This window comes from Mytilus californianus, unplaced genomic scaffold, assembly GCF_021869535.1.
Source record: "Mytilus californianus isolate M0D057914Y unplaced genomic scaffold, xbMytCali1.0.p SCAF_3, whole genome shotgun sequence".
NCBI lineage: Eukaryota > Metazoa > Mollusca > Bivalvia > Mytilida > Mytilidae > Mytilus > Mytilus californianus.
In genome coordinates, this window is record NW_026262679.1 from 45,750,040 (window position 1) to 45,765,914 (window position 15,875).

General features: G+C 32.1%; 1 protein-coding gene across 1 annotated transcript; it reads left to right on the plus strand.

Moving 5' to 3' along the window:
• Positions 1-5,137: 5,137 nt before the first annotated feature.
• LOC127733567 (uncharacterized) lies at positions 5,138-11,528 on the plus strand. Its single transcript, XM_052242911.1, has 3 exons — positions 5,138-5,298; positions 9,392-9,606; positions 11,254-11,528. The coding sequence occupies exons 1-3, from the start codon at positions 5,186-5,188 to the stop codon at positions 11,382-11,384; spliced, it is 459 nt and encodes a 152-aa protein (XP_052098871.1). The 5' UTR covers positions 5,138-5,185; the 3' UTR covers positions 11,385-11,528.
• The last annotated feature ends 4,347 nt before the right edge of the window (positions 11,529-15,875 follow it).

Genomic DNA, 15,875 nt, shown 5'->3' on the forward strand with positions numbered 1-15,875 from the left:
AAGCGTAAGGAAGATCTTGTAAGTGTGAAGGTCACATCTTGACAGCTAACAGACGCTTTCGAAAAACAACTCGCCCCACTGCAAACTCGCCCCAGAACTACCCAACACAACTTTTTGCCAACTCTCCTCACTCATGTTTAAAAGCTCTTCTTCTTCTTCCAAATACTGCCCAAATTCAATATGATGAATATTCTGACAAGTTGTGCATGATTAAAAACTGGTTAAAACAAAATGCCAAAGCAGTTTGATCCCTGACTTAAAGAAAGCTCGACTTAGGGATATTGATCCGGCGGTGGCGGCGTCTGCGGCGGCCACGGCGGCGTTAACAAACTTCTTAAAAGCTTAATATTTCAGGGATCCTTCATACTTTGTATATAGATGCCTTATGTTATGAAGTTTCCGTCTGTCATATGTCCATTGTCCTTGACCTCATTTTTATGGTTTAGCGACTATTTGAAAAAAGTTAAGATTTTTTATATTCTTAATTTCTCTCTTATAATATGAGTAATAGGATAACTATATTTGGTATGTGCGTACCTTGCAAGGTCCTCATGCCCGTCAGACAGTTTTCACTGGACCTCGACCTCATTTCATGGATCGGTGAACAAGTTTAAGTTTTCTTGGTCAAGTCCATATCGCAGATACTGCAAGCAATAGGTCTACTATATTTGGTGTGCGAAATGATTGTAAGGTGTACATATCCAACTGGCAGGTGTCATCTGACCTTGACCTCTGTTTTTCTTATACTGTATGCAATAGGTTAACTATATTTGGTGTATGAAATTATTTTACGATGTACATGTCAGTCCGGCATGTTTTATTTGACCTTGACCTCATTTTTACGGTTCAGTGCTCAATGTTAAGTTGTTTTTTGGGTCTGTTTTTCTAATACTATAAGCAATAGGTCAACTATATTTGGTGTATGGAATTATTGTAAGGTGTATATGTCTGTCTGGCAATTATCATCTGACCTTGACCTAATTTTCATGGTTTATTGGTAAATCTTAAGTTTTCCTGGTTAAGTTTGTTTCTTAGATACTATGTGCAATAGGTCAACTATATTAAACGCATGTAATGATTGTTAGGTGTACATCTCTGTCTGGCAGGGTTCATCTGACATTGGCCTCATTTTCATGGTTCATTGATCAATGTTAGGTTTTCCTGGTTAATTAGTTTGTTTCTTAGATGTGCAATAGTCAACTATATTTAAAGCATATTTGGTGTATGGAATGATTGTAAGGTGTACATGTATTTTCCAGTTTGGTTTATCTGACCTTGACCTCATTTTCTTGAATCATGTTAAGTTTATGTGATAGTTGTAGTAAAGCCTTATATTTAGGACTATCAACATAATATCAATGGTTAGTAAAGAAGGCGAGACATTTCAGCGTGTGCACTCTTGTTGAAATAAAGTCCAAACATGGAATTATTATCAATTACAAAATGAACATATACATGTGATTATAAAATGGAACAAAATAATAAAAACAGCAATACATTGAACATCACAATTATAATCACTGATACCACGACCGAATTGGTCCGGGTACACAGTTATCGTCCTAGTCCCTAGTGTGGACAGTGTGTTACTTGTCGATTTTTTTTATACCCCTTCCAAATTTATTTCTCCATGTTTTATGACTCAAATAGTAAGTAGGGGGGTGAAATGACACTGTAAAAAAAATTGGGTCATGAATTTTAAAGTAAAGTAGTGATTTGGTCCAGCTGAAAAATGTTAAAAATTAGCACTTCGGAAGCTGTCAAAAGATTTGAAGACCCCCTTAACATGAAATTGTCCATATTTTGAGTTAGAGCCGATGAAGTTTTCTATAATTTTGATATAATTTGTCCCAAAAGTAGTACAACACACTGTAAAAATATTATTGAGAAAGCGCAGGTGGGATTTTTTTTATTTTCATTTATTGTCTAAAAGAAATGCACTACGAAATAACTGTGTACTCGGACCAATTGTTGAGAGTTAAGTCCGATGTAAAGTTATTACAAAGAATTCACAGGTTATCTCCCTTATAACACAACAATGAAAATATGTAATTCAGAAGAAAGTAAATTGATCTGAGTATTATATGTCTTGTTTTATAGACAGATTCATATCATACATCTTGTTGACACCTAAAATACACATTTTAGTTACATCTAAGTCATTACAGCTTACTATAAATTCAAATTTCTCAAACTCAGAAAAATTAGAAAAAGAAGGTATTACAGAAATAATGTTTTTGAAATAGTACTTCCCTTGGTTTTTTTAGTTTGGTACATGTAATAATAAAATGAAATTCATCTTCAACTCCTGAATTACACAGTTTACAAGCCCTCTCCTCTACTGGTAATGTCAGATATCGACCTCTTTCGATATATAAGTTACTATTGATAATTTGTATTTTTACAAATGTTGTGATGCCTTTTTGGTCAATACCTGTGAATAAATATTTTTCTTTGCACAAATTATTGTTAAATTAGCATTATGTTCTCTACTTAATACCACCTACCTTTTTGTCATCATTATAAACTAACCCCTCCCAATAATTTTTATATCTTTTCTCTAGTTTGTTCACAATAAATGAAATTAATTTTGACGTCAAAAGGTACCTTGGTTTTCAAAAACCAAACCAATGTCCAAAACCAACAATACTTTTAAAATCTTTTAGTTTATCAAATAAACTATTTTAGGTAAAACAATGTCTTTATAAGACTAATATGTCACATTTCTATATTTTGCCTTTAATAAATATAACTAGTAACTAATATTAGACTTGAATGCAGTCAGAGAGAGAGATAGAGCGGGTAAAGACCCAATGAATTAAAAAAAAAACTAATGAAAAAGACTTCAATTCCGCCGAATAAATACCTGCCAACTACCAGGAAGCCATTATGCAAAAAATTGTCACAGTTGCCCGAAAAAAAAACACAATACAAAACAACGGTTGATATACGCAGGACCAAGATACCAAGATACTTGCAGAAAAAGAAATTCAACATGAAATTAAGACTAAGGTAAACAAATTAACAGATAAAACAGTCAGCCAAAAATGTTCTCCATCATTTGAAAATTTACAGTGAGAGACGGCTTAAATTTATGTAGGCTGATTTCGTACTTTGAGAAAGCTTTCTATATTTGCGACCTTTTTATACGTATGATATTGTTTATTATTTTCCTGCTTGTACTTGTGTTTTTATCTATTATTCCGTTATTTGATTAAGGAATTTTCCTGTTCTGATTTTTATTATATGTTCTTGTATAAACATTTTCTGAGTCCACTTGTTGAGATTAAAGAAGAAGAGGGTTGAGCCCTAAAAAAACTAGTTTAACTCAACCACATATTCATATGTCTGTCCTAATATAAAAATAAGAACATGTGGTTTGACTGGCAATAAGTTGGCCCCTTGCGCTACACAATATTTTCATATTAATATATTGCACAGAGTTACAGTAATATCAGCTATAAATAGTTATGATTTGATCGAAGGAGGAATTCATACGAGAGTGAATTTTTTGAAATAGACAAGTTTTTTTTTATTTAGTTCCTATACCTTCATTTTTTTAATAATTTGTATTGATGATCTTTCAGGTATACAGTCAGCAATGACTCTGACGATCGTTCCGCGGCCCAAGTTAGTCACAAAAACAGATCATATGACGTCAGAGCAAACAGAGATCGTAATACGTCTACCTCGCATAATATTTGTTTTCTCATTTCTAATTCAATATGTGTATACCATTTAATCCTTATTTTTTATTTTAGTAAATTGTGTAAATTTGTAATTGCTTTATGAAGTTTAACTATACAGGAATGGTTTTTAAACATCCGAACTCCACTCCTGAAAAGAATGAAAAGGAAGTATGTCTTAAAATATTTCAAATTATAAAAGTATAAAATATAAATCATATACATGTATATACCTCATACCCCATATCCTTTGTTTTTCTATAATGATACAAACGTGTTTAATATATTCCTTTTTGACTTACAGCAAAAAGTGTTTGATCCAGAGTAACAAGATATTCGATGAAGCAAACTGGGCTAGTAATACGTTGACCCTCTTTTCATTTATGAGGGATTGTTGGTCACTTAACGTCCAGTAGCAAATATGTCATGCATGTTCAGGAAGAGATTTTGGTTTACTATCAGTGGATAATCGCCTACTTCGCAATATCATTTTTTTTCTTATTTCTAATTCAATATGTATATACTATTTAAACCTTACTTTTTTATTTTAGTAAATTGTAAATTTGTTATTGCTGTATGAAGTTCAACAATACAGGAATGTTTTTAAACATGCGAACTCCATTCATGAAAAGAATGAAGAGGAAGTATGTCTTAAAATATTTCAAGGTATAAAAGTATAAGATATAAATCATATATGATACAAACGTGTTTAATATATTCCTGTTCGCCTTACAGCAAAAAGTGTTTGATCCAGAGTAACAAGATAATCGATGAAGGAATCTTTCTGGAAGTAAACGTGTGTTGGAAAGCTTATAAGGTATTCCATTGGTGCTAATTGTGCATTCATGGTTGCATGTGTTACATTATTGTAATGAATCTAAGATTCCTCACACAAGGCAAATAGAATAACATAAGATACCAGTAAACTTTAAAACAAATGTACTTTGGGAGTCAAATATCTATTTCTTTAAGATGACATATATTTCAACCGTAACCTGATCCGTGGAAGTATGGGATTGGAGTTCAATTTTACCATCAGTACACGTTGCACAAGGAAAGGGCCAATACAATCACGCTGTTTTAATCTACATGCTGAAATCTTATTTTTGGTGATTGATATATTCATTCGTTACAGAGTTTTAATTATAGTCCACATTCTTCATACACTTATTATTATAGACTATTTTACTATTGTATAGTCTTATAAAGATTAGCCATGATAAAATTAAGGAACATCTCTCGCTTATCGTTGAAAGTGTGCATTGTTTAAGCCTCTTAACACAAAATCTTGAACAAGTCTTCCCATGTCCATCTTCATCTTACATTACTATTAAATCTGAGTCGTTTTAAAAATCTATAGGTCTTAAGGAGTAATTACATAATATTTTTATTGACTTATTGTTACAACAAAGGCATATTGTTGTAAAGGAAGTTGTACACAATGAATTAAGTCTAATGTAGCATACTGCTTGATAAACAGGTGAAGAAATTATATAGCTATGGGTAAAGTAACAGGATGGTTGCTATTGTTGATAGGTATAGTTTGCATTTTTAGTTCTACAGTGACAGCAACTTTCAACGTTTCTCATCCATGCAACAGACCTTTAGCCAGGTAAGTGTTATTTAATTGTTTCAAACTTAATATCTTAATCAAAAAGGAAAGTCAGCACTAGAAAGTTACATTATATAAGAAAGTCAGGCACTCTAAAACGTCCAATGAAATCTCAGTTTTGACATTTGTCATAATTAAAGTTGAATTCAACGACATATCTTACATTATAATTTCTATGATAAAAACGAAACAGTTTTGTACCCATTAAACAAACAAAAAATATGTGATTGTTAGAACTTAATGACCAGTACATGTATCTTCTTTTTTTACACTTACATTTTTATCATTAATAACAGTTTTATACCGATCACAATTTTCTGTATTATTTTATACACTTTACAGCAGCAATTGGAGAAAAAAAAAACATGAATCAACATTTTGATCTAGCTTTTGGTACCTCTTATAATGGATTGAAAAACGAATTGTAACAACTAATACCTCTACTTTGAGCCATCATCTGAAATGATCTATTTGCGACAATCACATCTCATTTTTAACATAAAAATACTACTTTTAGTTATTTTTCTATTGCATTTTAACAGGGATTGAGCATTGCAATATTCTCAATTCCGTTATCTTGATATAAATATATATATATATATATATACCAAATTCAATTGTCTGTACACTTAAAATGGTAAAATTCAATATTCTTAGTCCGCTTGTTTTGATTTTATAAATTGTTCCTTATTTTTTTCATTAGCTCACCTGGTCCATTTTTTTTTCTATTTCGTTAAAATAGGAACTATCAATGCTGACTTTCACGGACATTATGTGGATTATCATTGGACTTACAACAACATTAAACGTTCTTTTAAGGACATACGATACAGTTACAGGGGATTTAACGTAAAATGTTACTTTCGCGAAGTCAAACTATGACACATCGGAAAAAGATGCATTTTTCGACTGGTTTTTATCATTCAGACTGTTTTAACTTGAACACGAGTTCATGGACCCCTCTTTTTTAAAATGACATTAGGTTTGATTACGTACAAGATTATTTGTACTAATTTTTTTGAAAATGTCGCCGATGAAATTTTTTTTAAATTAGATAAGTATACAGCAAAAAAATGCCGTTTTTTCCAAAATCATGAAACTTTGATAACAATTAATTATTTCCAAAGAATTGTTATATAAATTTAGAACATACTTATGTAAAGACGATTTCCCAAATGTTTTTGCAAAAATCCGCTTTTGTCTATCTTTTGAAGTAAAAAAGTTAGGTGTGTCTATCCAAAGAATAGAAATGTCAAAAAAAATGAAATTTTGAGTAAATGTCTAAAATTTCGACCCCATTTATCTCTTAAAGTAGCACATGAAGGTATATTTTTTATTACATATTTGAATTGACCGGGTGAAAAATAGCTTGTATGCAAATTTTCGTAAAAAAAATCACCGTGGGATCAAAACTGTATCGTATGCCCTCAAGTACAGGAACGTGCGGGGCATAAACGTCAAAAATGCATAGATACAATCAAACGGTGTCAAAAGAAAAAAATAATTAAAATGACCAAAGGTCAATCGAGTTTGTACAATTAAAAAATTAATCAACTGAAAATTATTCAAAGTGTATGAACTAAGCTATGCCTAGTGCATAACCATAAAATTTCCTATTATGAAAATCCAATAAAAGTTGCACCAAACGTAATGATATTTCGCGTTAATGTAAAAGTTTTAAGATTCACCAAATCATATTTAGTTTTTCTATGGTGTGAATTTCATCATTTTACGAATACACAGTGGAACCCACTACTGTCAAATGTGGAGTCATGTTTCTATATCCTATCTGTTCCAGTCAAAAAAGTGTGTGAAGTAAGTGATAAAATTGAAGAGTTCAAACAGTGGTGTCTAAAGCCCTTTTATTTTTTAAATATTGCAAATTCTGTTATTGCTAACATCAACCTATTTTGCGTGTATACATTGTTTTTCCCGGCTGTTGATAATACAGACTGTTACTAATTTTACCACTACTGAAATAACTAATGAAAGGATGTAGCATTGTTGGTACGAAGTATATTAAAACAATAAAGTTAAGATTATAGCATGTAAATGTAAAGCCCTTTGACATTTGTAAAAAAATAACCAACTTTATTAATAGTTTGATCATAGAAATCGTTTCATTTTATTGGTCATACGTGATAAAGGGAATTTTTGTTGTTAGTTTATATATTGGATGCAAGGTTCTTCGTTAAGCTACTTAGTTAAATATGGGTTGAATAGACTAGGTTATTACAAACAGATAATCTATATTTAAATCAACATAAACATTGTTTTCTCTTGTAAACCACAATGTAACCATTGCAACTCTTATTTTGAGACTCATGGTTTAATAGCTTCCTTTGTATTTATCTCTTCCTTATTTTGTGCGACGAAATGCACGTCGTTACGTCGAACACAACGTTAGATTTGATATGTTTTGTTTCATGTCTTTTTCCTTTTCCTTTCTTTTCTCTTCTTTTCCTTGATTTTTTTTGTTTTTTTTTTGTTGGTTTGTTGGTTTGGTTTTTTTTTTGTGTTTTTGTTGTTGTTGTTGGATTGTCGTCTGTTATACATATACTCTTCTTCTCTTTGTATAGATATATCTAATAATTCGACACTGCATTTACTGTTGACACCCCGTACTACGATAGTATATCCGATCCATCCCAATGGTCATATTACCTTCAGATATCTGTTAATGGAACATATTTATTTCGACCCTCATTTTGTAATGGCTTATCAATTCGTTGAGACGACCATTAAACTGGATGCTGGTCGAGATTAGATATAAGCAACCCTCTCGGCTATCAAGGTAAATCATAGTGAATGTCAAACCTAACCAACAAACAAAAAAGATACGGAAGTATAAGCATACTGCCCTTGGATGAAGGTGTTGGGGGTAGATTAACACACGAGGGAAACATTATCACCCAAGACGAAGACTCAATGGAGGATGATAATTTTTTCACCGAGGGTGTTAATCACCCTAACACCTTCATCCAAGGGCAGTATGTTTTTTTTATTATACTGAATGCGTTATGATTCAAGTCTGCACTATGTTATTAGAAGGACAATTGTGAAAAAATAAAGCCATAAATTAAGATAGTTTACTAATAACTGTAATGACTTTAATTGGGCGTAACGTAACGTTATACTTTAGTGTTCCGTATGTAACGTCACATCCTCGGTTAATTTGTCATGCTTTCTTATATAGATTCTGATATACGTTCCACTGTCATTTTTTGTTGTCTAAATTATTTCAATAACAACAACAAAACGACGGAAATGATGTAGAAATAAGAATCGGTAAACCTCGGCCGTAGCGGGTGTTAACTGTTCCGAATCGGCAAACCTCGAGCTCAGGCGGGTGTTAATTTTAGGCATTAACACCCGTTGCTAATATTATCACATGTTGCTATGGAAGGGCGGGGTTAATGAAAGATTAGTGAAAATTAACAAATGCCGCGTGTCCAATGAAATGAATGGATGATATAAGAAATTTGCATAAAGTATAATAATACTATTTATTATATAGATATAAGAAGATGTGGTATGAGTGCCAATGAGACAACTCTCCATCCAAGTCAAAATTTATAAAAGTAAACCATTATGTTTGTAATATCAAACCATTTGCCTGCCTTTCTCAAATGAAAAGCATAAGTCGGAGAAGACTTGCATGACGGATGATGCATGCATGACAAGAAAGGCTTGCTTCGAGAATTTACTTCAGAGCTTTATTTTGAAATTATAAAGAAACTAAGATTTTTACTTCCTCAGGCAAAGTTGACCTTAGATGGATTTGACTTTTTTGGGTCCTTTTTGGTTATATAGCTCTACAACTGTTTTCAATCTTATACATCCTTATCTTTGGTATATTCGGCTTTTGGCGTTCCTGGTGAAGGTAAATCCAGAAAAGCGCTTCGGATGCATGATATTCATAAAGTGTTGTTTTCATTTCTTTTTATCAAGATAACTCTAAAGTTATTCTGTAAATTATGTTTGGAAAGACGTTGGAGGATTTAAATTTTTTTAAATAATAATCTCCGTTAACCTCCTAATATCTTGGTTTTACATTTTTGTTTATTTATATTAAATGTAATATGTATTGCAGTACGTTTTCGTCAAACTTGACAGAAGAGATAAAAGTCAACTGTACAAATGGTACCATGCCATGGAATGTGCCTATGAGGTATCTTGAAACAAGGTTTCAACCAATAAACATCGAAGAGGAGCATTGTCTTTGCATCGAAAGAATTTCAAGCACAACCATTGATATTATAGAGAACGATGATGGTGAATTAACTTGGCTACCGCTTCCTAAACCAGGTATTTTAAAATTTTCTTTTATTAATATAAACCAGTTGTCATTATTCGCATTTTAATTATTCTTGTAACAATTATTTCAATAAATCTTTCAATGAATTATGATATTAATAATTTGATAATTTGACATATTTATCTGGTTGATAACTATTAAATGATCAAGCCACTGGCCTGCACAGCCAACTTTGATAAAACTTTCATATGGAAAACTATTAATTGATGTTCGCATAACGTTTTGTGGAAAAATTTCATATATATATATATATATATATATATATATATATATAAAACAAAAAACAACTCGAACAATATATCAGAGAGCATGGTAATGCCATGGGACACAATAAATAAAGAATTAATGATCCATATAAAAACTCTATAATACTAGTTACTACATATCTTGACTGACATCTAAAAATTGACAGTGAGGGACTAAAGTTGACGACAAAAAGATGATTTCAATTTCCCAAGTGTCATCTTTCCGTTTTTAATGTAGCAAGATTCATGCGCCATCTTCATATACGTATATTATCTATACCTTGTTGATATTCGGGACTTCCCCTTTCTTTAAAGGTTACTGCTCACAATGTCTTTATTGAACAGGACATCTAATGGTAAAGTTTTAGCCATTCCTTATTTTAAGTACCTGCATAAAAAGCTTTGACGACTGTATATATTATGAAACACATCACAATTTCGTGTATTTTTTTAATTCCGACAAACAAATAAGTTCTTTATTAACTTTGAACCTTACTGCTCACACGTGTATTCAAATACAGTATATACATAAGGCATATTACAACTAATATTACTTGAGATCACTTTTACTGTTAAGTCTGGTTTTTTTTGTGATATCCATTTGACGTGTCTCTGTACTTATGTATCCCGTCATACTTTGAACGACAAAATTATTTTATATCTACATGTGTGACGTCAAGCACGCGACTCTACGCCAGTACTTAAAAACTTCCATCCTTTATGGGTGGGTTTTACATAGATAAATAAAATCGTATAATAAAAAAGCAAAATGAGGATATTAAATTTGATGTATGCCTTTTTTTTTTTTGCTTCTTTGTTACATTTGTTTCTTTTTATAGTGATTAAGATGATAACACAATGTTGATTGATGTACCCCTATTTTTGACATTTTTACCTATTGTGTCTGTTTGTTTTGTTCACGCATTGTTGTCAATATAATGGAATTTGATGCGACTGTCATACAAGTGAGAGGTTTAGCTAGCTATAAAACCAGGTTCATTCCACCATTTTCTACATAAGAAAATGCCTGTACCAAGTCAGGAATATGACAGTTGTTATCCATTCGTTTGATGTGTTTGGGCTTTTGATTTCGCCATTTGATTAGGGACTTTCCTTTTGGAATTTTCCTCGGAGTTCAGTATTTTTTGTGATTTTACTTTTCACTATTGATTGTGTTTTGTGTTTCATCTAATTGATGAAAAATAACATCCCTCCTTTGATTTCTTAACGATAATCTCTCAATCAAAACATCGAACTATGAGCCTTCGGTAATGCTTAGACGAACCCATTTATAAAAATTTATAAAATTTGTATAACATGTTGTATACTATGTCAAAATAAATTTTGTATAATGATTATGTGATATGGCATTTGTATTTTGTTTCGTTTTAGGTAAGCCGAGCTGTTCTAAGCCTAAATTTGGAAACATCACAATGGCGTTTAAGGGTCCACATTTCCCTACATCGTTTGCCGTATTTATATCATTTAAGTTAGTTAAGCTGTCGAAACAAGAAAAGGAATAAGAGACAGTAACCAATGTTTCAGAGTTAATAAAAAAAAATCTATCTTTTTTTTAATCATTGTATATTTTCAAAAACGAAATTTTTGATTGAATATTTGAAGCCATTTAATTAGTATATGCTTGATAATAATGTTTTATTTCGTGTTTTGGAAGTTATACATCATTTGTTTTACATTTTTTGGGTAAGAGCGTTCCTGATGAAGGTAAATCCAGCAAAGCCCTACGGACGCACAAATTCATAAAGTGTTATTTTCATTTTGCTATCCCTAGTTTGATACCGCTGTTTATGAACTGTTAGTCACCGAAGGCATCATCAGCTCGATAGTCGGTGCTTCGGTACTGATATGATTTAAAACATACTTTTGCAATTACATTTTTTAAAAAATAAGGTTCCAACTCCGTCAGGTTTAGTTGATTTTAGATGAATTTGGTTATTCCTTTATGCCACTTTTGATAATATAGCTTTTCACGTGGTTAGGTAGAAATATATCATTGGAATTAAATTTTTGAAGAATATAAGCAACAATAGTTAATCGATGTTCAAATCTCATAAATCGATTAAGAAGACAAATCAAGATTACAAACACAAACTGAGTTAATCACATGAACTCTAAAGGCACAAGACCGGGTGCTTCGTTAGAGTATGCGTTATCTGCAATGCATGTAAATCCACTCCCAGTCACAATGCCACAATTGGGATTAGAACACAATCGGTAAAATCACAAACCAGACGATTATTCTGGTATCTAAAGATCTATGACCGCGAACACTTTTGTAGTGTCGATTTCACTCGCTCGTCTTCATTACTATTTGGAGCAGGTTTTGTGTTGGGAGCATACCCTTGCTAATGAAGTCCGTATGGTATAAAAATGCACAAGCGTACCGTACCAATTTAGATACACAAACGCCATACGATGGAGCAGAGGGTGTGCTACAGTTGAGAAATTGGAAGTTGGACAGTTGATATCATCACGTCTGTCATAGATTCTAGTTGAAGTCGTCGATATGTGTCAATTTCGAGGAAAAGACCAAGATATGAAGAGACTTTCTAGTTGCATTAGTATTCTACATCTCAAGTTCATTATGATACATGAGATGCAAACTCACTGAAATTTGGGTTATTGAGTTACAGGATATTGTCAGTATATATGCAGGGGGGAGGGGTTAAAAAACAAAACTTTATAAAATTAATGCGTCTGAAGCGCTTTTCTGGATTAAACGTCATCAGGATCACTCAAAGCTAAATATCTGAAAGAACTCGAAACAGTTGAGGAGCTATATTACCAACAAGGGTCTAGAAAAAATAAATAGCCAAATCCATCTAATGTTAATTTTGCCTGAAGGAGTTGACACCTTAGTTTCTTTATAATTTATGAAAGGACTGACAGTGATATTATAGAACTTTTTTTGTCTTAGCTTTACATATATCCTGCTTCATATTGAGTACACAAACAAGTCGGTCAGTAGGGGTGCACAATTAGAATCCGTTTGAATACCGACTTTTAGATCAAATACTCTGCAAATATGTTGCCGATTAAAAAGTCCTGAATTTTGATATCATCTTCGGTGTATTTGTTGTGATAATCAGTGTGGTTCTTCAAAAACGAAACATTTCGTAATGGTAAACATGGAATTTGTATCTAAGTCTCCAATTCATGTAGAAAAGGCTCTGTTTAATATAAGACAAATTTTTAAGTATTATTGGAAAATTGAAACGATTATAATTGAACATTTTATAGAGTAGATCTTTAGTTTTTGTAAGAATCCACATCTGATCGACACCGTTGGTTGAATATACCTAATCGTTTTAATTCTGAAGGCCATCTTTAACTTTAGAAAGAATGGTGGTAAGAACTTAAGAGAGATGTTAATTCGAACATCTTGACGACCCGGATATATGTTGTTATTAATAAGAATTTTTGTGAAGTTTATGTATCCAGTATAAAGATGGGATATTTTCATCAACCTTTCTATATTAACACCAAAGGGGGGAAAGACTGATTTGTTATTTTCTAAAATCTCCTCTTTCGTGAATGATTTAGGGGTAATTGTGGGGTTCCTGGTTTTACTGTGAATTCCAAGTTCTTTAGTAAGACACTTCAAAAATTGATTTTTCATATAACAACAATATTATTAGAGGCTTTGTCTGCTTGAACAAAACCATATTTGTGTACAGGGAAAGGTAAAGTATCCGAAACATCGGGCCTCTTGAATAGTTTAGAAATCCGTGTGCTCATAATACATCGAAGATTTTGAATGAGCTTCTGAACTCATGACCGACTATCTTTGATCCAGTCAGATACATTGCCCAGTTTTTGTTCATTTGGGTCGCGTTTTACCTATTTTCTGGCATATTCAACATTTGCATCCATCAGTCACCTGAAGTTCTTCTTCCAGTTGATTGGCAAGAAAAATCGATATTTCTGTTCTTTGGCTAACAACTCTCTAATTTGTTCACTATTTACGATGCAAGGGTCTCCAGATAAAATATGACCAGCAGGGCTATTATTTGAATAGGGACGATGAACAAGAAGGCAAAGTCTCTAGTATCCTCTTGTGGTTGATAATTTTGGATGCAATAAGTTCAATACCGCTGCTGGTGGACTGTAACTATAATAAGCTCAGTAGTCTGCGCGTCGGTACCGACTTGATTTATAACATACATTTGCATTTAAATTCTCTGTTGATAATTTGATAAATTGAATTTGAAAAAAGGTTCCAACTCCCTCAGTCAAAGAGAGGCGAAAGAAAACAAAGGACAGCCAAAATCATAAGTCTAAAACAAACTGACAATACCATGGCAAAAGAAGAAAAACGACAAAAGAGAAACAACAGAATACAAAACTCAACACAGAAAACTAAAGACTGAGCAGCACAAACCCTATCAAAAGTCAAAGATGAATTTGGTTATCCTTTATGTCTCTATTGATCATATAAGCATTCCAGAGTTTAGGTAGTTAAACATCCTTGGCATTTGATTTTTGTTTTTGGGTGTGAGCGTTGCTACTGAAGGTAAATCCAGATACACGCTTCGGAGTCTACCAAACTATAAAGTGTTATCTTTATCTTTTCATTATGGAGATGATTAAATCGCCAGGTAACTGGAATTCTAATGATGAAGACATTTTCATCTGGATTTGTTTCTTTACTATTATGAATTAGAATTGACTTCATTAAAGACCCAACGAACAACAATTGATGAATATTTTAAGAATACCTGCAGATAATTACACGACATTTCACTCTTTACAATCCCGATTTTTCTTAACATTATAACGGAAGAGAGATCGTTGTCCTTTTTTAGATCTTAATTCTACAACTTCTTACAGTAGTTTCATACCAAATTTGATGAAAAATACGACATAGAAAGTAGATTCCTAACTATTGATGTTAAGTAGTATCTTTCAGTTATTAGTATTTCATTGTTAAAAGATTTTAATTTTCGATATATTCTTCAGAGGCACACAGCTACTTTAGTACTAGCAATCTTGCTGTACATCTATTTAGATGCATATAAACTGTACATCTGTAAAGATGTAAATAAACTATACATTTGTTGAGATGCATATAAACTGACTGTGCATCTGTTTAGATGCACATAATATGTACATGTTTAAAGATGCATATTAACTGTATATTTAACTGTGTATATATATCTTTAAAGATTTACAGTTTATATACGTTTTAACGTATGCACGGTTTATACGCGTCTCAACGGATTCACATTTTATATACAGCTTTACAGATATACAGGTTACTAAATGTACATCACGATTGCTTGTACTTTAGTAGCTGTGTGGGGGTTTGGACGGAGGACATTTAGTTAAAATTTCATGCTATTTTAATCTCGATGTGGTTTTACGTAAAACAACGTCAACATTGTTGGTAGGTTATTAAGCGTGTGCAAAACATATCATTTCAACCGTTTGATATGTTTTATTTTGACTCCATTAAGTGAATATTCCTGTCTTAGAGAGATATGTATTATACAAAAAAAGTGTGTACTCCAAATTAAGTGACGCATTTTTATCACTGATCAAATATCTACAAAACTGTATTTAATAAAGAATGGAAGGTGCCTAACCAACCATTGAAAACCAGAGGACAACACATGAACTGAAAAAAAAAGCTTTGAGCCGTGAGGAAAGTGGAAAGACAAATAAACTATCTCTGTAACAACTCCAAATGAACGGATAACAATTACCATGGAGCTAAATAACACTGCAAATGGGCGTAACAAAACGAGGTTAATGTTCAAATTAATACGTTGAATGAACATACTATGGAAGTGTAGACATCCTGTGCTACACTTGTAACTCCAAGTGGTCAAATAAAAATTTCAGACTGAATACTTTATTTACTACTAGTTTTATTCAACTGCACTCGAATAGTTTTCCTGTTACAATTGAAAGAAATCATATTTATGTATATAACGTTGAATCACGAAAAAACAATAAGAAGCTCAAACTGATCAGTAAAACAAGTTTAAAAA

Excerpts from the sequence above, each read along its gene's own strand:
- LOC127733567 (XM_052242911.1), top strand. The coding sequence starts at position 5,186 with ATGGGTAAAGTAACAGGATGGTTGCTATTGTTGATAGGTATAGTTTGC. Across the intron at positions 5,299-9,391 it reads TGCAACAGACCTTTAGCCAG|TACGTTTTCGTCAAACTTGA; the intron begins GTAAGTGTTATT and ends TATGTATTGCAG. Across the intron at positions 9,607-11,253 it reads GCTACCGCTTCCTAAACCAG|GTAAGCCGAGCTGTTCTAAG; the intron begins GTATTTTAAAAT and ends GTTTCGTTTTAG.